The sequence below is a fragment of the Brassica rapa genome, chromosome A06, assembly GCF_000309985.2.
Source record: "Brassica rapa cultivar Chiifu-401-42 chromosome A06, CAAS_Brap_v3.01, whole genome shotgun sequence".
Lineage (NCBI taxonomy): Eukaryota > Viridiplantae > Streptophyta > Magnoliopsida > Brassicales > Brassicaceae > Brassica > Brassica rapa.
In genome coordinates, this window is record NC_024800.2 from 1,723,784 (window position 1) to 1,746,484 (window position 22,701).

General features: G+C 33.8%; 4 protein-coding genes and 1 pseudogene across 4 annotated transcripts; 3 read left to right on the forward strand and 2 right to left on the reverse strand.

The window, feature by feature from the left end:
• Positions 1-1,466: 1,466 nt before the first annotated feature.
• Positions 1,467-13,475, forward strand: LOC103871309 (early nodulin-like protein 3). Its single transcript, XM_009149544.3, has 2 exons — positions 1,467-12,521; positions 12,606-13,475. The coding sequence occupies exons 1-2, from the start codon at positions 12,356-12,358 to the stop codon at positions 13,013-13,015; spliced, it is 576 nt and encodes a 191-aa protein (XP_009147792.1). The 5' UTR covers positions 1,467-12,355; the 3' UTR covers positions 13,016-13,475.
• On the forward strand, positions 2,587-3,833 carry LOC103871677 (putative FBD-associated F-box protein At1g50980). The gene is made up of 2 exons (XM_009149954.3): positions 2,587-3,354; positions 3,441-3,833. The coding sequence occupies exons 1-2, from the start codon at positions 2,587-2,589 to the stop codon at positions 3,831-3,833; spliced, it is 1,161 nt and encodes a 386-aa protein (XP_009148202.3).
• Positions 6,783-7,616, forward strand: LOC103871678 (putative FBD-associated F-box protein At1g50980). Its single transcript, XM_009149956.3, has one exon. It carries the CDS (start codon positions 6,783-6,785, stop codon positions 7,614-7,616), a length of 834 nt encoding a protein of 277 aa, XP_009148204.2.
• LOC103871310 (protein disulfide-isomerase 5-3-like) lies at positions 13,135-17,433 on the reverse strand. The gene is made up of 15 exons (XM_009149545.3): positions 17,166-17,433; positions 16,876-16,966; positions 16,652-16,746; positions 16,486-16,543; positions 15,600-15,784; positions 15,446-15,503; positions 15,235-15,275; positions 15,072-15,146; positions 14,921-14,977; positions 14,761-14,827; positions 14,270-14,395; positions 13,969-14,190; positions 13,738-13,899; positions 13,468-13,545; positions 13,135-13,378 (listed from the first exon to the last, which is right to left on the reverse strand). The coding sequence occupies exons 1-15, from the start codon at positions 17,204-17,206 to the stop codon at positions 13,301-13,303; spliced, it is 1,434 nt and encodes a 477-aa protein (XP_009147793.1). The 5' UTR covers positions 17,207-17,433; the 3' UTR covers positions 13,135-13,300.
• Positions 17,434-18,421: 988 nt separating this feature from the next.
• Positions 18,422-22,630, reverse strand: LOC103871679 (annotated as a pseudogene).
• Between the last annotated feature and the right edge of the window lie 71 nt (positions 22,631-22,701).

Below are 22,701 nucleotides of genomic sequence, written 5' to 3' on the forward strand. Positions count from 1 at the left end.
GGATCCCCGTTTAATACACAACGTAATTTTCGTATCCAATTACATAAACAAAATTATAAAATTTGTAGCTTTTACACATATATTTAGACGACATCAACTATGTTTAACACAAGTGAAAACGATATTACCTTTCACTTAAAAATCTTTTAAATCCTCTCATATAGATTATATTATTAGTTTTCTTCTCTGTTATGCTTCCACAGTGTACATTAACTTCGACTAACTCATTATCACTGCAATCAAAGCGAATAGGGGAAGAATCAGAAATGCATAACACTAAACTAATTCCAAAATCAGAAACTCGTTTGGAAATTACCACGTTTTTTGTCTTTTTCATAACATGGAAATCGACTCATTCAAAGCGATATAAAAGGAATTCAAAACGAAAAAGAAGAAGAAAAATAACATTTGGAGAATAAGAGAAGTTAGAACATACTAGGGAACTCGGTTTGAAACTAACTTGAATTAAAATTGAAACTAAATTGAATTAGAGTTCAATTGATTTGAGATTTTGTATGAAGGTGAGTTTGTTTTTCATAGTTTAAATATGTGTTTAATTAAACATTAATGTTTTCTTCACTAATATTAAACATAGTTGACAACGTCTAAATCAATGTGTAAAATCTACAAAATTCAAAAGTTAGTGTATTTACTGGGATACAAAAATTAGTTTGTGTATTAAGTGGAGATCCAAAATAGTTTGTGTATTTTATGAGTAAATGAAAATTAGTTCATGTATTTTTAAATAATTTTTCTTTCAAAGTTTGGAGAATAAGAGAAGTTAGAACATACTAGGGAATTCGGTTTGAAACTAACTTGAATTAAAATTGAAACTAAGTTGAACTAGAGTTCAACTGATTTGAGATTTTGCATGAAGGTGAGTTTGTTTTTCATAGTTTAAATATGTGTTTAGTTAAACATTAATGTTATCTTCACTAATATTAAACATAGTTGACAACGTCTAAATCAATGTGTAAAATCTACAAAATTCAAAAGTTAGTATATTTACTGGGATACAAAAATTAGTTTGTGTATTAAGCGGAGATCCAAAATAGTCAGTGTATTTTATGAGCAAAAGAAAATTAGTTCATGTATTTTTAAATAATTTTTCTTTCAAATTTTAACCACGTTTTTAGTTAAACACTAACGTCGTCATCACTTCCGTTAACACAGAGTTGGCGTCATCTACATCGAAGTGTAAAATCTATGAATTTCACGATTTGTGTGTTTAATAGGCAGCAAACTCATTTCTCTCTCTCTCTCTCTCTCTCTCTCTCTCTCTCTCTCTCTCTCTCTCTCTCTCTCTCTCTCTCTCTCTCTCTCTCTCTCTCTCTCTCTCTCCTCATAAAGTTATTTTCTTTAACCAAAAACTTGATTAGAATGATAAACAATTGTTGAAGTGTTATTTTGTTTATGTAATATACTATTGCAGTCCAAATAAATAAAGTCGAAGAACCATATTTATCATATCTTCTATTATTATATCTCCCTTTCTAACATGTTCAATTAAAATGTTTTTGGTAAAAAGAAAATAACAGCTTTAAAAATATAATTTTAAAAAGTGAAAAAAAAAATCTCAAATGTACATACTTCATTTTAATATTTTTAAAGTTAATCAACAATATATTCTTTTTTCTCTCTTCATAGATATCATATATACATTTTTGTAATATCATTTTTTAAAAAAATTTAGTAAGATAAGATAAACATAATGCAATTTTTTAATTATCTTTTTTTCTTTCAAAGCCGAAATAACATTTTATTTGAAGTTATGTAACATTTCATTTTATAGAAAAGAAATTATAAAAAATCGATATTTCATATTTATCATGCGTCACACTTTCTTGTTTTACTCAGTCATATCATTTTAATTTACCTTATAATTACACGTTTTAATTATATATTAATTTTTACACGGTTATATACAGCATATAAAGTTTGACTTATGTTTACTAATATGTTTGGCCATTTTGCCTTATGTGGTATAAATCTGTAAAAGAATTATTTCTTTTATAAAATATATTTAAACAAAAGGGGGATTTACCAGTGATCGATTTAATAAAATTTAAAAAGAAAAGAGCAGATATATGTGACCCATACGGTTGTGGTTTGATTATTATCCAACCAACTGTTAAGGGAGAACAAGTTTAAGTTTTATTAGTTTATAAAATATTAATTTAAATTGTTTCCATTCGTTAAGTTTTCTTTCTTTGTCAAAAAAAAAAAATCTCATGCATGCATTTAGGCTATAAATCCATCTCTATTCTGATGTGGAAAAGTATATATACATTTCTGGTAACCACAATGACTATGAATATTTTTGTAATAGGGTGTTTCATTCGTGTTTCTTCGTTTTAAGATGGAAATAAAAAGAATAAAAAAAGGAAAGGAAAAAACGTAATGTATATTTGAAAAGCAAAGTCTGAACATGATTCTCATTGAGATATCAAAACTCTATAAAAACATATATACACAGTTTTATAGAAATGAAGAGAGCGCAATCGCAAATACAAAATAAGGTTTAGATCTTTAAAAAAAAAAACACCTGTTGAGTTTAGGGTTTGTTAATTGGTTATTGTCAAAGCAATGAGGAATCAGATTCGTAGGAGGGGTACAAGGAGGAATCCGATTCGTCGGAGGGATACAGTGAGTGAAATTCCAGACGAGTTGCTGTTGACGATACTGTCTTTTCTTCCTAGTAAAGATGTTGTAGCCACGAGTGCCATTTCAAAACGGTGGAAGTCTCTTTGGAAGGAGGTAACGACATTCAGATATGATGATCCATATCCTCTCCCTTTTAACATGTTTGCGCTATTCATTAGAAGCAGATCAAGTGTAGACATCTTGCAGCTCAAGTTGAGCCCAGGTTTTTCGAGAACAGATATCAACCCTTTGGTTAATGATGCAGTGGCTCGCTCTTTGAGAGAACTGAGGATAGAGATGCTTTACATATCCTTTGAGTTGCCCCAATGCTTGTATTTCTATCAACAACTTGAAACCCTCATACTCCAGAAACTTAGTCTTGTGGATATTCCATCTAACGTTTCTTTGATTGGTGTCAAGAAACTCCATATTTTATCGGTTAGATTCTTAAGCGACGAATCAGTGATTAAGCTTCTAAGCATATGCCCACTTCTTGAAGACTTGGTAGTGAGAAGAAGCCTATATACCAATGTGATGATATTTACTATTGATGTTCCTACACTGAAGAATTTATATATCTACAATTCGTGGAAGTCAAGGCCTGAAGGTGTTCATGGGTTTGTGGTTAATGCACCTTCTTTGAGGTGCTTCTATATTAAGGACAGCTTCAGCAACTATTTACGGTTTGGTAATATGACGGAGCTGGTCAAGGCGAGTGTCAACATCGTGTGTGACTAACCTGAGGACATTCTAGGATGTCTTGCCTCAACAAGATATCTCTCTCTCTGTGTTTACAGTCTCCATATCTTCCTCTTGCTACTTCGTTCCTCTTTCTTGACCACCTAGAGCTATACTCATGTCCTTCCCAGTGGTGTAATTTACTCAAAGACGCTCCAATACTCCGAGTTCTCAAGTTGTATCAGAAACACTCTCAGCCCAACGACGTGACTGATTCATGGAACCAACCAATTTCTGTTCCTGAATGTTTAATGTCCCATCTGGAGATCTTCGAGTGGAGACACTACAATGGCACCGACCAAGAGAGAGAAGCTGCAAAGTACATCCTAGGAAATGCGAGTTGTCTAAAGAAGGCGTCATTTTACTCAAAATCTGCAAGGAAACATGATATTCTGAAGGAGTTGGAGTCTGTGGAAAGAGGCTCAAAGACTTGCATGCTTGTCTTTGAGTGAACGCTTCTTTTATTAATAACTTGGGAATAGTATTTTCCATCATATTTCTCTTATTTCCGTACTCAATTATGTGTTTCCAACTAAATAATCGTTTTTATAAATAATTTTTTAGAAAAGGTAAAATTTATATTTTCTTATTATTTAGTAAAAAAATAATTAACTCATAGAAATTTAATCTTATATAACAGATTTATTCGTAAATATTTTGATTCTATCACAATACCGAAAACGTGACCTGAAATTCAATGGGTACTATTCAAATCCTACATTAAAAAAAATCCGAAAACGTGACCTGAAATTCAGTGGGTACTGTTTTCCGAAAACGTGACCTGAAATTCAATGGGTACTATTCAAATCCTACATTTAAAAAATTTATGATGTAGATATATCTCTTATTTAAGATTTTCTTATGATTTAGTTATATTTTGCTAATAATTACTAAATAATAAAAAAATTAAAATTTTATATTGTGTAAAAAGTTATTTTTTTAAAAACGACTATTTTTATTTTTTTCTAAAAACAAATTTTACATGTGGCATCTTCGTTAGCAAAATTAGTTGACGTAGCATCCTTATTAGTAAAATAGATGACATGACAGCTGATGTGGTTATGGATGTATGATTTTGCCAAAAAGATAAAGAATATGTATATTATTTGAAATTTTCGAAAGTACATATATGTTTTTGCACGATCATATAAGTCATGTATGAATTGGACATATCACAATGTGTTGGGTATGAAATAGTTGTTTTCCCGTAAAATATATGATTAAATAAATGGTAAATCTTCATAAAACTAAATAAATGGTAACTTACCCTCAACCGAACACAAAGAAAGCTTAAAACCATCACCAATAATGCATCATTTTGAGGAAAACATCAAAAAAAATGAAAGAAAACTCTAAGGGAATAAATATTTTTCACAACTCCGTTTTGATGTTAAAATTTTAATTTACAATTTCGACGTACACTTTTGCATAGCTTTTTATATCTAAAAATATTAGATATGTATGTTTTATACTTTAACAAATTTATTAAAAGGAAATCAGACTCAAAAGCTTTATACATGTGAAATTGTAACCACCTGCGATAATGAATATTTTGCATTAAAATGTGGCTTCTTAAATATATAGACTCATTCTAAACATGTTCTTTATGTGCTTCTACTCAAAACCGCTTTGCTGGTTACCGTACTCAATTTTGGTTCTTTCGAATTCATTTGGGGATGTATTCAACTGAGAGTTTTAGGTGATTTGTATTAAAATGATAATGCCACTGTTATTCAAATATGAATTTTAAAAACTCATTTAAAATCTACTGTTATTGAACTTAACATTTCGTAGAGTATTCTAAATCCACTGTTATTGAAAATATTTTAAGTTGTGGAGTTTTAAAGTTTTCAGGTGATTTTAGGGTGTTTGAATGGAGTTTCTTAGTTCAAAAAATTAAAACTCAAATCTCATGTTTTTAGATTATATTCTAGAGTGGTTTAACAAAAATCACCTAAATCTCTACATCTTATTGAAATCATCTAAAACTCTATTAAAAGTCAAATCACCTCAAATGTTATATTGAATACACCTTGGTGTATTTTTGAAGGCTCACCTATGATTCAAGTTTGTTAGTATGTGATATGTTTACTATACAAGTTTGGAATCTGTACAACTTGTTATTTCTGTATATAATAAATGTTTAAACAAAAGGAATATATACCAGCGATGATCTGATATATATAAGAAAACTTAAAAAGAAAAGAGTATATATAGTATGACCCATATAGTTTTGGTTTGATTATTATCCAACCAACTCCTAAGAGAGAACAATTTTTAGTCCTACTAGTTTTATTTAAATGTTAATTTAAACTAGAATTCTATCTGCACATCCGTATGGGGGTGTTTTATTTTTGTAATGAACTAAATATAAGAAAGGCTGTGCTTTTTATTTTTATATGATATTATTTGTTTATACCGATATTTAAATAATAGCAAATCTTTACTATAAACAAATCATCTTATGAAAAAAATTACGGTTTTCATTTATCATTTTATATAGTTAATAATAATATTTTTATTTTATATTTGAAAGAGATAAGAAAATTACTTTCTAAAAAAAAATTTAAAATATTTTTAAAATATATATTTAAAAATAATCAATTTAAATTTTTATTATCTTTAAAAATATAAATATTTTAATATGATTTTAATTTTCATTTATAAGAAATAATAAACTAATTTTAATATCTAATTATAATTATGATAATTAAAGTTTAAATTAATTAATTTCGAAAATAAGTTTTAGAAAGGTTCTTTATAGATTTTGTTAGAATTTTATTTTATAATACACATTTCATTTCAAATAAAATGATAAAGATAATGAAAGATATTATATTTACATTATGTAAAATTTGATATAGTTTCTATGGAATGGTTTTTTTTTTTTTTTTGAACAACTGTTTCTATGGAATGGTCGAAACAAAAAGTCACACATAAAAGAATTCATGACTTAAATAGTATTAGATTGTTACCATTAGTAAAGTTTTATTTCTTTTCAGTCAACATCTAATGCATGCATTTAGGCTATAAATCCAGATATATTCTAATAACTTTTTTTAATATGGAAAAATATATATACATTTCTAGTAACCACCTTGACTATAAATACTTCTGTAATAGGGTGTTTTATTCTTTTTTTCCTCGTTTTAAGATGGAAATAAAAAGAATAAAATAAGGAAAAGAAAAAATGTAACGTATATTTGAAAAGTAAAGTCTGAACACGATTCTCATTGGGATATCAAAACTCTATAAAAGCATACATACACAGATTTGTAGAACAGAAGAGAGCACAATCACAAATACAAGATAAGGTTTAGATCTTTTCAAAAAAAAAAAAAATCACCGGTTGAGTTTAGGGTTTGTTCCTTGGTGATGAAAATTTGGCTATTGTCAAAGCAATGAGGAATCAGAATCGTAGGAGTCCTAGGGGGGATAAAATCAGTGAGTTTCCAGACGAGTTGCTGTTGAAGATACTGTTTTTTCTACCTAGTAAAGATGTTGTAGCCACGAGTGCCATTTCAAAACGGTGGAAGTCTCTTTGGAAGGAGGTAAATACATTCAGATACGATGCTACTCCTCCATATCCTCGCACTTGTCAAATGTTTGATCTATTCATTAGAAGCAGATCAAATGTAGAGAGCTTACAGCTCAAGCTGAACCCAAATAACTCGATACAGGACATCAGAGATTTGGTTAATGATGCAGCTTCTCGCTCTTTGAGAGAGCTGAGAATAGAGATGGTTTACAAATCCTTTGAGTTTCCCCAAAACTTGTATCTTTACCCACAACTTGAAACCCTCATACTTGAGAAACTTAGTCTTGTGGATATTCCACCTAATGTTTCATTGATTGGCCTCAAGAAACTCAACCTTTTATCGGTTAGATTCTCAAACGACGAGTCTGTGCAAAGGCTGCTAAGCATCTGCCCACATCTTGAAGACTTGGTGGTGAGAAGAAGCACATATACCAATGTGATGGTATTTACTATTGATGTGCCAACGCTGAAGTGTTTATCTATCGATAATACGTCTGGGGAATCTCGTCCTGAAGGTGTTCATGGGTTTGTGATTAATGCACCTTCTTTAAGGTGCTTTAGCATTAAGGACACCTTCAGCAACTATGTTCGGTTTGGAGATATGCCCGAGCTGGTCAAGGCGAGTGTCAACATTATTTGTGACCAGCCTATACTGACCGCGAGAGAGAAGGTGCAAAGTACATCCTCGAAAATGTGAGTCGTCTAAAAAAGGCTGCTGCATTCTACTCAAAATATGAAACATGATGTACTGAAGGATTAGAATGTGTGGCTTGTATTGTATGCTTGTGTTTTAATAACTTCTTTGTTATTAATAAGTTGGAATAGGTAGTTTCCAACATATCTTGTTGTTATTTGCTATCTGTGTTTATTATTAATAAGTTGGAATAGGTAGTTTCCAACACATTACTTGTTAGTTGCTATCTGTGTTTCTTATTATTGAGTCAGTGAAGGATTGATTGTTCGTTATTATGTATGTTTCTCGGTTTCATCATGTATAGAAAAAAGGAAAACATTGCTCTATAGTCTATGATCAACTGTAAGAAAGTGTGCAAATGTAACATGTTCGTAATCATAAGAAAATAATTCCAAACAATAAAAAGACAGGGATAGTGTTCCAACTTATACACCAACCAAAGTCACAAAACATCCATGTCTCAAGTTACTTTTTAAGAAAACAATTAAAACAAAAACTCCATAGAACAAGAGTTTTCGAGGAGAGTAATACATACACATTTGATATATTTACATTGAATTTGCGATGATTCAGCACAACAGATACCCAAAAAGTATAAGATATTTTTTTATGGGTTGCGGAATTCACTTTAAAAACTCATATTAGGCATGAATTCACAAGAACATTTGTTTTAGGGTTTCAAACGGGATGATCTCCCTAAATATATATCATGTAACCTGTTTTTGCTTATTTTCTTTCATCCGCTAAAACACAAATAAGTATAGGATTGTTCGTAGATAGATAATACTGCAATAGTTTCTCAAGTTGAGTCACTCTAGTAATTTTTCCAAGTAACAACCAAAAGGAAAAACAACCAACGCAAAGTAACAAAAAATGTATTACAACGAGAAACAAAATTACAAACCCAACAACAAAGAAACTGGATCGTTCCCTTGCCAATGGATTTCTAGTTTGCCAAATAGTGTTGCTTCCTTTCTCCTTCACAGACGTCAAATAACTTCCTCCGAAGCTGAAGACGGTCATATAGTAATTGACTCAGAAAAATATACATACATTTCTGGTAACCACAATGACTATAAATATTTTTGTAATAGGGTGTTTTATTCTTTTTCTCGTTTTAATATGGAAGCAAAAAGAATAAAAAAAGAAAGGAAAAAATGTAACGTATATTTGAAAAGCAAAGTCTGAACAGGATTCTCGTTGAGATATCAAAACTGTATAAAAACATATGTATATACACAGTTTTGTAGAAATGAAGTGAGCACAATCGCAAATGCAAGATAAGGTTAAAATCTTTTTTTTTTGTTAAAAAATCGCCGGCTGAGTTTTGGGTTTGTTCCTTCATTCCTTGTGTATAAGAATCTGGCTATTGACCTATTGTCAAAGCAATGAATAATGAGGTTCATATGAGGGTTACAATGAGTGAGTTTCCAGACGAGTTGCTGCTGAAGATACTGTCTTTCCTTCCTAGTAAAGATGTTGTAGCCACGAGTGCCATGTCAAAACCGTGGAAGTCTCTTTGGAAGAAGGTAAAGACTTTCAGATATGATGATACTCTTCCAAATGATGGCACTTTTTATATCTTTACGCTATTTATTAGAAGTAGATCAAGTGTAGAGAGCTTGCAGCTCAAGCTGAACCAATCTTTTTTTGAGTGTACTCATCAACCCTTTGGTTGATTATTTAGTTGCTCGCTCTTTGAGAAAACTGAGAATTGAGATGCTTTACAACTCTTTTGAGTTGCCTGAAAGCTTGTATTTCTATCCACAACTTGAAACCCTCAAACTCGAGAAACGTAGTCTAGTGGATGTCCCATTAACTTTTCTTTGATTGGCCTCGAGAAAATCCACCTTTTATCGGTTAGATTCTCAAACGACGAATCAGTGAATAATCTTCTAAGCATATGCCCACGTCTTGAAGACTTGGTAGTGAGAAGAAGCACCTAAACCAATGTGATGGTATTTACAATTGATGTTCCTACGCTGAAGAGTTTATCTATTGATAATTCGTCTGGAAAATCTCGGCCTAAGGTGTTCATGGGTTTGGGATTAATGCACCTTCTTTGAGGTGCTTTAGCATTAAGGACACATTCAGAAATGATGTAAACACTGTTTCTGACCAACCTGAAAGTTCAACGGCACCGACCAAGAGAGAGAAAGTGCAAAGTTCATCATAGCAAATGCGTCGTCCAAAGAAGGCTGCTGCATTCTACTCAAAATCTGCGGAGAAACATGATGTAGTGAAATAGAGGACGTGGAAATCGTGGGAAACTACGGTAGAAGCGACTTTTACCCCTCTCTAAAGTCAACCAAAGTAATGCTTTGGTAGTCTCTTGCATGCTTGTGTTTGAATAAACGCTTTGTTATTAACAAGTTGGAAAAGGTAGTTTACAACATATTTCTTGTGATTGATTGTCCTTTATTTTGTTATGTTTCTCTGTTTCATGTCTAACAAAATCGAATACATTTCTTTTTAGTCTATTATCAAATTGTAAGAAAGTGTGCAATGTACAACAAGATCTGTGAGTATTAGTGTGGTAGGATAAATAAAAATAAAGACAGAAAATAAACCATGTTGATCATCCTAGAAAAAGTCTTAAGCAATAAAAAGACACATTGAAAGTGTTCAAGCTTATACACCAACCCAAAGGCACAAAACATCCATGGAGAGACACAAAACCAACTTACTACAGGTTTCTTCTGTCTCAAGTCACCTTTTAAAGACGTACAGTTTAAACAAAAACATCATAGAACAAGAGTTTTCGATGAGAGTACTACAAACCTATTTGATATATATATATATATATATATATATATATATATATGTATACATTGAATTTGCTATGATTCAGTGCAAGAGATACCAAGCAGTAAATATTTTTTTATGTATTGCGGTTTTAAGTTTAATTACTCTTATTATCCATGAATTCACAAGTACGTTAGTTTTAGGGTTTCAAACCAGATGATCCCTGTATATATTTAGACCACATAACCCTATTGTTTCTGAACGTACCTTCAGCCTCCATTTTCAAATTACCTTCACTGGTTCCAATCAGGGTGAATATCGTTTAAAAGCTTAAAGATCAAAATCAAAGTTCAATTAAAGTCCAGAACATAAAGCATCCCAAAGATAAAAAGTGGAGCTTAAAGATAAAGTTCCAGATTTAGTAGCACGAGATGTAGATCCATCAGGTTTTGTAATCACTTAGAAAAGATATATCTCTTGTCATATGATGTGAGGCACCTGTGTCAATAATATATAACATCATGAAGATCAGTGTTACCTGACAAACAAACCATCTGTGGTCAGTTTTGTTCGATGGTTTTTTAGAAGATTGATGAGTGCGGCGATTTGATCAGACGAGGTTGAGAGAGAGACAAATTGTCTGATCCACTCAAGGGTGTGTTGCCTGTAGCATTAGCTCTCCCGCAACCGCGTTAACCGACCAACAACTTCATTAAACTTTGCGTATAGTGAATGAGGAGAAACAAGATCTACAAATCTTTCAACATCCCAACATTGTTCTAATTAGCTTAAGCTTTGTCCTTTAACTTAACCAAAGATCTGATAACGCCAGGAGGAACACTCTCAGCAAGAGCCCCAAGTTCAGATAGAAAAAGAGTCTTCTCCTTAACTAAACTCTGAAAATTCTTCGATTCAAACCCCATCTTCGCTTCATCTACACATCAACAAGAGATGCCAATTTCTCATCAGACTAGTAGAAGAAGGAACACTAGTCTTTGTTGTCCGGGCTTTCTTCCTGAGTGATGTAAGAGCCTCTCGGTTCGCATTCCTCTCCCCTTCTCCACCATCTGTTATTACACACTATATGCTCCATATTGGTTAACGAACTCTCAGGATTGGTTACCTGACTTCGGATTAGGAAAATCTGATCAGCTTCAGCTTCATATTTCTCCAATACTTCAAAAATCCTTTTTGGATCCAACTTCATCTTAAGTTTAATAGAACAAAGCTGGAACAGCTAATTAATAAGTGAATATGTCATATCTACTCACAAAACCATGCTGATCAAAAGAGAAAGCATTCTTGTCTAAAGAGGTGATAAGGAGCACATTCCGTCAATCTTCTTAAGTAAGATAACATAATATTGAATGAATACCAAAGCAAATTTTTCTCAAATATTTAAGCAGTTGAAGAGACAGTTGCAAAACAGTATAAAAAGTAAAAAGAAAAATAAAAACTCAATAAAAAAGGCCAATTCCTGGTTTCGCCTCTGGCTTCATTTATAAGCAAATCATTTGAAGCTATATTATTATTATCACTTAGCTAGGGCTTGGTGTTTCTTACAAGGAAAAGTTTTTTTCTCAGTTGCCTTGCAACTCAAGCAATCAGAGGGCAAAATAATTCTTATGACAGAACCCGTTTCCATTAATAAAAAATAGCAAAACAATTCTTAAGAAATTTTTTTTTCTGTTCTAAATGCATCACCAGCTTTCTTAAATCTTATCACAAATTCTATCAAATTGATTCAAACTCGTTACTTGTTAACAAAGTCACCAAAGATTCCAAACATTTATGAAGTCACCCAAAGATTCTAAACATTTTATGCTTTCCTTCGCTTTTGTCCTCAGGAAACCAAAAGGAATTGAGACAATCTGAAGAAAGTTTGCCTAAAAGCCTTACCTTTTGTATTAAAAACTCTCTGTCCTTTCACCATATACTCCTATACATACATTCATATAAACTCTCAAAAAGTTTAAAGAGACCTAAACATAACAAAGATGCTTCACAGGTTCAGCTTTCTTGTTTGTCTTCTTGTGATTATTAACACGGTCTGCGCCAGAGAGTTTGTTGTAGGAGGATCAAAAGGTTGGACTGTTCCCTCAGATGATCAACTATACGATCAATGGGCAGAGAAAAGCAGATTCCAAATCAGTGACTCTTTGCGTAAGTTCATAGTAAACCTACTCTGCTCTATTTGATACATAGATCTTTATGATGGCATCATACTCATGGTCAAAAGTAATGCAGTGTTTATCTACCAACCAAACCAAGACTCAGTGCTTCAAGTGACTAGAGATGCTTACGATAGCTGCAACACCGATGAACCCACTGCTAAATTCACAGACGGACACACTTCCTTCAAGCTTGACCGGGCTGGACCATACTACTTCATGAGTGGAAACAAAGACAATTGTCACAAGAACCAGAAGCTTGTAATCATTGTCATGGCTGATAGAAGCAATACAAAGACAACAACCACATCTTCACCACCTCCTTCACCTTCAGTAGAATCCTCACCCTCTCCTACTTACACAGGAACCTTTGAAATAACCCCGGCGCCTTCACAAGATACTCCCGGAAACTCAGCTTCGCCTTTTGCCTCCTCTGTTCTGCCTTCTGCTTTCATTGTTACAATGTTTCTTTCTCTTTTCAGCTAAGTTGGTAAATTAGTGTGTATATGTGTGTGCTGTTCTTTTCTCTTTTCAGATAATGTAAATGATATGCAAAAACTTATATAACCATTAGACCAATATATATGAAGGATAAAGAAACTATAGATCAAGAATCATCAAGATGCTATTCTTTATCTTCTCTTTGATACTGTTATTGCAAAACAAATAGAGTCTACAAATTATTTAAGAACCGAGTTCTTCTTCTATGGTTTTGTAGATCATAAGAAATAAAACTGAAAAATTCAACATGTAATCACTCGCTCGTCTCTTTCAAAAGTTCTTCCCTAGCTCGACCTTTTTCATTATTCCGTAAGTGCTTTGAAATATCGAATCTAGTATCCCGGCAACCTGAAATCCAACAAGCAGAATTATAGTTTCACCATGGAATACATAAGAGAATGATGGAAATTTAGAGGAAGAAAAAAATAATACTATACCGTGAAAACACCACCTATTATGGCGCAAACATTTGTAATGAAGTGTGAGAATGACTTTGGGTTCTCGCTTATCAATACCTAGAAAAGAAAATGAGCACAACAGTAAGCAGGGAGGGCATCTTCTAAGCACAGCCGGATGAAACATTCTTGGCTCCCAAATTTTTAGAGCCATTATTCATATGTTGTGTGAACCCATTGTCGATTTTTTTTAATTTTAAAATTAACATAAAAATGTTTATGGTAAGAGAGAGATACAATGAAGAAAGAAACCTGCATGGGAGAGAGGTCGAAGTGAAACTTTGCAACAGGGTAATAGTAACCATGAGCCACACTGCTATGAGCTGTATATTCATATTCCTCAATCACTGAGTGTTCTTGACCGAACCTTCTTGAAACTACTTCTGTTTTGACTACTTGAAGATAATGTTCGATCTGTATTTTTCCCCATGTTAAAAGAGAAACCAAGTAGTAACTTCACGTAAAAATTATGTGAAAACTTACAGTAACATTGGCAGCAAACTTTCCTTCATTAACGAACCATTTTCCATTAAGCCTGTCATGGCTTAGACCAAGATAAGGCAGTAGCCGCTTCATATCAGTCAACAACCTATCTGAAATCAGTCTACCAAATGAGAGATGATTTACAAAATGTGTCATGTTCATTCGAGAAGCATCGAATGAATGAGATCCTGAAACAGCTGAGATAACGAGTTCACCAGGAACCTGAAAAAACAAAAAAAAAACAAATAATTACCAATAACAAACCATTAGAAGAAGAGATAAGAACATTGTAAACTCTTACCTTCTTGGCACGCACATAGCCTTCGATTCTACAACCTCCACTAACTGGTGCCTTTCTAATACGTGAAGCCGCATGATTAGTTGTACCATCAAACTTCTTGATAGGTCTGAGCAGTTCTTCCACCATCTGCAAGAAACAAATCTTCTTATGTATATATAGTGATAAATTAGATAGAAAAATGTGTATCTTACAGGTCAAGATTGTAAAATCCATAAAGCCTATAATGATCCTGAAATATAGTTATAGCATATCTACACTATTACTATATTTTCAGTTGTGTTAAATATGAATTAATCAAAGTTTATATTATTTAGTGTTAGCAATATGTTTATGCCAGTCACTATATTTATAAACCTTGTATCAGACACAACACAATAACACAGTCTAACATTCTTATTCTATAATTTTTTACATGTATACAGAGTGGTATAAGGATGAAACAATTAAAATTATATATTCCTAATGGTATAATATAATTCAGTTTAGTCTACCTTGACTAGGCTCTCTGTGTCCCGATTTCCATGGTAAGAATCATGTTCTTGGTGCCCATCATCCCCCCTGAGCAAGATTAGATAGTCAAGATAGTAAGCAAAACAGTTGATCAGCATGCTACAGGTAGATTTAAGCAGCTAAAGGCCACAATAAGCTCACCTAAGATCACTACCGTTGTGGAAAATACGAATAGATGGATAGCCTTGTATATGATACCTTGATTTGATAGATTACGATATGTCAAACTAAAACAAAACTATTTTGAAAACAAGATAAAGGAATATGGGAGTGAAACATAACAATGATTTACTTTGTGCATAGAGTAGGTTCTTCAGTGCAATCAACACTTCCAAGAAGGACACGTCCGTCATTCTCAGGGCCATATCTGCAATGCCAAAGAGTCATCAGAGAAACATACGACTTGATGATTCTTCAAAGTTTACTAACAAAATAGAAAAGAACACAATACACACTTCTGTCTTGTAATTTCAGCTGCTTTCTCCCAAGATGGTCTCTGAAAAGTTTTAGCATATATAAGAAAATGAACACTGTAAAAGACTAAGCATGAACATACGGTAAGCAGACCAGTAAAAACTCACAACATTTTTGTTTCATCTATCAATAAGAAACTGTTACCTAGTCTTTATAAGATATTTTAATGAAAAAAATTAAGAAAAACATTACCAAGCGACTACTCCAGTAGCACCACGGCGCGTAGAAGTTAACAACCAAAATTGGGAATCTGCATAAAGAAAGTTCGGTTTCAGTAGTTCATCAAACACTTGGACATGTACTTATAGTAGTAGTAAATACAAAGTAAAAGAAGTTGCCAACTTACTTATGTGAAATCTTGTCAAAAGTACCACCACTTAAAGGTATAGCAGCATAAGTATTGTCGTCATGGTGTTCGTCTCCATGGTTGATGAGATCTGAGTCAGGGGTGGGGTGGTACTCCTCACCAGTGTCTCTTAAGTGCGGATCAATTGGAACTTTCTTTATTGTTTTCGTTAGGTTCAACCTGTTCTGAAGAATTACCAACAAAGTTTAAACATAGGTTATTTGACACAACACCTAGCGTGAGTGCTACTTTTGCTGTTATTTTCCTCTCATTTCATGTTTTTTTTTTGTCTTCAACATGCATAAACTCAATTAACTATCCAAACAGTTAGGCTTTGACATTCATGTATTAAATTTTTAGGGTCGGTTATTTTAGATATCATATACTATGGTTTGTATAGGAGAGTTTAGGATCCATTAAAAACCTGGGAAATTTGGTATGAGTTTGATAATAAAACCATGAACGGGCTAATATCTAGGAATTTTTTTTTTAGTTCCGGTTCGGTTTAGTTTTTTGGGTAATTCGGGTACAATATGGGTAATTCAGATAAAATATCGCATAATTTGGAGAGTTCAGATAAAAAAAATCAGATAACTCAAATTATTTCGGATAAAAGAAAATCGGATACTCTCAAATATTTTTAGTAGGGTTATAAATCATCTTAAAAAATTATGGTTATTTTATAGGTATAAAATAAGTTATCAATTTAGTTTCGGTTCAGTTTGAATATAGAAATATAGAAACCATTCAGATATTTCTGAATTTCGATCGGTTTTTGATTTTTATATATCAGTTCAATTAGATACTTAAGATTTCTGATAAATTGTCCAGGCCTACGAACAGTCGCTAGTAATGTATTCTGGCAGAAGTAGAAACAGAAACTTACAGTTGACAACACGTCGCTTACTTCAAAAGTTGCAAATTCACATGAGAGAGCAGGAAAGCTACCAAAACCAAAATATCAATGTATCAAAAAAACCAAACATATAACATATACAAAGAAGAATGAATGATACTAACAAAATAGCATGCAGGTGTATTGTTCATTCTACCTGACATTGAAATCAATTTGTAAGAAGTCATCGTCAGAGCTATTGTCAACCACTACAGATGTTTGAGTGGTAACTGCCAAATAAGTACTCAGCTCCTACAAGTACAAATCATTAGATAGAATCATTGGACAATGCAGAAGCATATGTGATAGTCTTTACACAAACAGAATCAAATAGATCCGAAAAATCCGAAGCGAAGGCAAGAAAGAGAGGACGTTCTTTACCATTCCAAACAAAAACATCATAGCCAGGGCAGCTATAATGGATAAACCAGCACCAGAGAGAGATGCCTCTGTCAAATCTCTTGGAATTTTCCTAAAATAAGAACACAAAATTACACTCATACACAATTTTCTGTGAAATGTTATCCATAATCTAGAAAACAGGCATAATTAATGCAACACACATAGTGTCCAAATATATACATAGACTTTTTTTTATATATATACATAGACTTTACGCATATGTATCATCTAAAATGGGACATAAGAGAGGAAATGCAAGAGAGGGTTACCTGTAGAAATCAACGGACTTGATCTTGGTAGTGGAAACCATGACTGCGACAAAGAAGAAACAAAATTAAACAAAAGCAGATCTCGACAGTGATCTCTATCTCTTTATTTTTTTTTTGAATGATCTCTATCTCTCGTCTGAAAATAAAATAGGAAAGTATTTCATACTATATTTAGAACTAGAATTAGGGTATCACTCACACGTGAAGTACTCTGCTTCGATCATGAACTTTGACCCTTCTTTAAAATAAAATAATAAACTTTAAAAAAAAAAAACTTTGACTATTAAAAACGTCGTCGTTTGCTCTCACATTTTCAAACGTTACCGTTTCGAAAACTCGACCAAGTGATCGGAATCTGACTGAAGAGAACCAATCAGAGGATCAATGACGAGAGCGGTTCTAATAGTCAACACATTTTGTAGGTACTTGTTGCTGAGTCAGATACATGTGAGTACTCTCTAGCTGAACCTTGGGCTAAATTGGTTCAATTTGTTCGGATACATCCTTATGTGTTGACTATTAGAACTACATCTTTTCCTGTTACCCCCAATAACTGCACACTCCGAGTCAAAGAAGGCTATTATCTCTCAATTTCAAAGAAGGTTCGTTAAGTATTCTCTTGTGCATCCCTGTTCTAAGCCTTGTCTTTTTCAAAACACTGAATATGCTATTTCTTATTGAAATGAAGACCCAACGAAAACAAAATATGAAGAAATAATAACTAGAATAGTATAGTAGTATAAGCACTAGCTGTTGGAAAAGAATTAATTATGCATACTCGGGAATCGAAGCAAGTTCTAGGAAATGAAGATCTCTGCATGCACAACAACTATTATCCTAGGAAATGAAGATCTCTTGCATGTTCAGCTTTTAAATTATTCATGCAAGAGCATGCAAGTGTTGTTGCATTTATTTTTCGAATCTTGTATTGCCTATATAAAGGTTGTGGCTTCTCTCTTGTAAGATACGCTGAAATATAATTAATATACATAAAATAGACAAGTTCTCTGATCTAAACACTTGCTCTCTCTTCTCCCTTTACTTGTGTTTAATCAATGTTTACAATGTAAAGTGCTTGAGGATCATGGTTTAGAGGCTTCCTTGTGGCAGCATAATACTTGTCTAGATACTAAACTCTTTTTATTTTATTCTTAACTCTAGGTTACTGATTCTTAATCCTTTTTATCTCTGGTACTCAAACTCTTTGTGTTGTGTTGCTTCTTAAGGATTAGTCTCAAACTAGATTGTTAATCTCCTTTGTATAACCGATTTACTCGATCTGTAGTATTCTTGGTTGTATGGTAGGTTATTTGTATTGTTTCACATACAGATTATATATTGGTTGTTTCTACTCTTGTTGAGGACGAGTTCTATGTTGTGGGTGAAGGAGATTCAGTCACAAGTTGATTGTATTCTCTCTTGATATAAGTCAATCTCTCATAAATTCTCACATTTCTGTCAGCAGATCTAGATACGTGGGACAATCAAATCTGGATACAGAACGACCTGAAAAGTGTAGATGCATAAATGTTTATGTGCACAGTTGGTGCTACTCGTGCTGCTGTTGATGCTAGATAGATTCCTAATGACCTTCATGTAATATTTTTGGATCTTCTCTTTACTACACTCCTTCCACTGCAACGGCTTTTAAACTCCAGGAAGAGCATGTGTGTGTTAGGTGGGACAAAAGCTATACATGGCGTTTGTTGTTTCAGAAGCCATTCAGTACTTAGATAATTACAAAGACGCAGATGCACCTATTTTCCAGGTAACAAACACAATAACAAAACCTTTTCTTCTAATCGTAAATCTTATTATCAAAGTTAGTACCAAACTATTGGGTATGAACTTATTGGAGATCTTTTTGAGGTGATACTCGAGTTAAGCTTCCTGAAAAGAAATGAGAAACTCTTAAGCTCTCAGGTGAAGACCACAGTAAAGTAGTAGTGTAAATAGCAAAACTGCAATAAAAGTGGTCTGAAGAATCATATGTCATAAGCTCTCTCTTACTTCTGATTCTCTGCTACTAATATGATACACATTTATTTGCAAAGTGTTCAACTTTCAATATGAATTCGATATTAACTTGCTTGTCAATAGTAAATTGTATACATCAAAGAATTAGAATGATAAATAGTAGTTATCACAGTTAGGACATAAAACAGATAAAGGAACTATGCAGAGTCCTCTCTGCGTCTATTCATATCTGTATGCATCCTCTGGTCCTATAGTTCATAAATCCATATTACTTGGATTATCTATGATGATCTATTTCACATGTTGGATTTCACAAAATATACTAAAGCATAAAAAGCCATATCTGATCTTACACAAAGCAAATACCTCATAACTGAGTTTAAAACGTACAAAATGAAACTAAAGCATAAAAAAAAACATTACTCAGTTAAATATAGATGTTTGATATTCTTTTACTTGCATTTGACTTCACAAAACATTATTGAACTTTCCTTAGATCAAACGAGCTGCTGCTGCTGCAATTTTCTTCTGTTTTGCGGCTTTCCTTTCTTTCAACCATGCCACATTTCTTTCAGCCCTGGCTATACGCTCGTCTATTGACAATGCCAGCTTCTCTATAGACGATGCAAGCTTCTTCACATTGTGTAGACTCTTTTCGTATGAGTCATTACCACCACCAACATCTTCGTTTCTCTTTTCTAACTGCTCAGTGGACTTCATATGTTCCTCACTTCCGAGGACAGTGTCATGAAACAAGCAATCATGTCCCTGAGTTTCATCACCTACAGCATTGCCACTGTTTGACTCACCAAGTACTTCAGAACCTCCGAGAGCAAGATTATGACAAGGAGTTGGTTCATTGTTGTCGGCTTCTGATGCAATCTTTGTCTGGATCTGACAGTCATCTTCCTTCTTCTCCGAGCTCGCCTTTTCTCCAGCCATGCCACCATCTTCATGGAGCAGACACTCTGGCTCCTTGTTGCCATCATTTGGCATAGCCATCTTCTCCACATTGCTTCCATGTACATCAAGCTCATCATCATTACCTTCATTCCTTTGCTCTATCTCTGGTGGTGGTACAGTTTCATTTTCGTCAGCTCTTACCGAACCAAGCTCCTGATGAAAGCCCAAATCATTGTTATCCACCTCAAACCTACTCTTCTTACCAAGCGGTTCAGAACCACTTCTCCACCACTACACTTCTTAATACTAAATCTCCTAATTTGAGCAATGGTAACGCTAAGATCTTCATCATCATCACTGTCTTGTGTTTGACAACAACCCATAGTACAAACTCTCTTCCTGCGATTCCGTTTCCTAGAACCTGAAGCAGATGTATCATCACCTATGATGTTTCTTGATGATTCAACAACACATTTTTCCTTCAGTGAACCCTGGAGTTATGGATACGACTTCCTCCACCAGTCGCAGAACATTGAGGTAACACGAGGTACCGCAGAACGTGAAGGGATGAACAATGTCAAATCCTCAATAGGCTTATCATACTCATCCCAAGCTTCCTCCTCTGAAAGGTTGCTCCTGTTAACAATACAAGGAACATCCTGAAGCAGACCAAACTGTGAAGTTACTCGGTTAGGAAAGTAGTGTTCCACACAATTCACTCCACCAACAAGCTCAGACACCTTGATGCATCTATCAAATGAGATGAATTCCTCGTCAAGATCAGGAACAACACGAACCCATATGGCTTTCTCCGGGTAAAACTTACGAAACTCCCAGTTTCTCACAGCTTTTGTGAATGGTCTCCACTCAAAACTGTCCATCTTTGAGTTGTCTAGTATCTGTCTCACATCGGTGTCTCCCTGTTCCACGTCAACCCAACGAGCCAATCTTGGCTGACCTTGTAGCAGAAGATTAGGCTTTGGCCTTAGTTCCTTGAATCTCTCCCATGTCCAAACTTGGACCAACTTAAACAAGGCATTCAGCTCAATCTTGTCGTCGATAGACTTGGATCTAGTGTGGTCTTTCAAGAGAGGTAAGTCAGCATACAAGTGAGCAAGCACAGCTGGAGCCAAAGCAATCCTAACACCACTTGAAAGATGAACAGCTATAGGCAAAATAGCCTCATCTATATGATAATAGCGTGATGAAAACACAAAGTAGCTTAACCACAAGACAAGGAAAGCCACATGCTCAAGCTCCTCCTCGTCATCATCACCACTGTCCATGAATCTCCCCATCCATGCAACTTGAGTTACGCAATTGACTTTATCTCTCTTAATCTTGACCCATTCTTTCTCCACTTCCCTTAAAATCTTCTCTCCTGAGCCATCCAGTGGAGCAAAAACAGGAGAACCCAAAACAGAAAACCCAAGAAGAACCATCACATCCTCTAACGTTACCGTTGCTTCACCCCAAGGGAAGACAAAGGTGTTGGTGTCAGGACACCATTTCTCAGCAACACCAATAACTAGATCTGAGTCTTTAGTGATCTTTAGAGTGGATGCAGCCACTGCTTCGAAGATTCCAGCTTTTCTCCAAGTGGGTTCGTGTAAAAGAGACATCTTTGTAGCCCAAGACTTGAACTTTACGTTGGGAAACCTCCACCCGTTGAAGTAAACACTCAAAGACAGAGCCTTTAAGTCAGTAAGAGGAGGAAGAGTAGTAGGTTGAGATGTGGTGAAACAGGGTTTCAAAAGATGGGTTTTTCCATTGCTTCTGCTACGTCGTCTGTTTCCAGAGGGAAGCACCATGGATTCTTCTCTCTCTTCAACAAGCTCTTCAACTGCTGGAGAAAGTTTTGTCCTTTTCTCCTTTTTCTTCTTTGATTTGGTGTTTGAGGTTCGAATGTGGGGCAGAGAAGCTCTGTTTTCAGAGAGAGATACCATCAGCTCTTCTCTCTCTTCAACAAGATCTTCGTTAGATGAGGAAGAAGAAGATGAAAGCTTTGTTTTTTTCCTCATTTTTGGTGTAAGAAATTTGAAAGAAAGTCGAGATGAAAATAAAACAATGGTGTTGCAGAGGTGGTGATAGAGCTCTAGAGCTGGAATGCAACAGTGATTTTAAGGTAATATAAGATCTAATAAATTACTTATGTCATCTCAAAATCTTTTATAAATGTTTGGTTTGTCTTCTTATGGCAAGAACATTATATTTTCAAAAATAAAAATTATGCTGGTAACAAATTTTATCAAAAAAGAATGGTACAGTGTCGAAAATGTTGCATTTGGAAAAGAGACAAAAACTGATGCTTATTATTACACTATATGCACACATCTTAACAGAAACTGATTTAAATTTCTTACAAACCTTATTTATAAATATTCTCAAATCATAAACTGAACTTAATCACACTATACTAAATTATAAATTTAAATTCTACTAAAAATAAATATACTACATGGGAAGCCATATGACTAAGTTTCTTGTTTTGGAAGTTATAGATTATGTGACCTCTCAAAGTTTCTCTGCAAAGCAAAAGTATTGGTTTCCTCATTTGATCATATAGGTTGTCCACATAGGTAAAAGATCAAAAAGAAGTCTTTGTATCTTTTCTTCCACTGTAACGGCTTTTAAAATCCAGGAAGAGTTTGTGTGT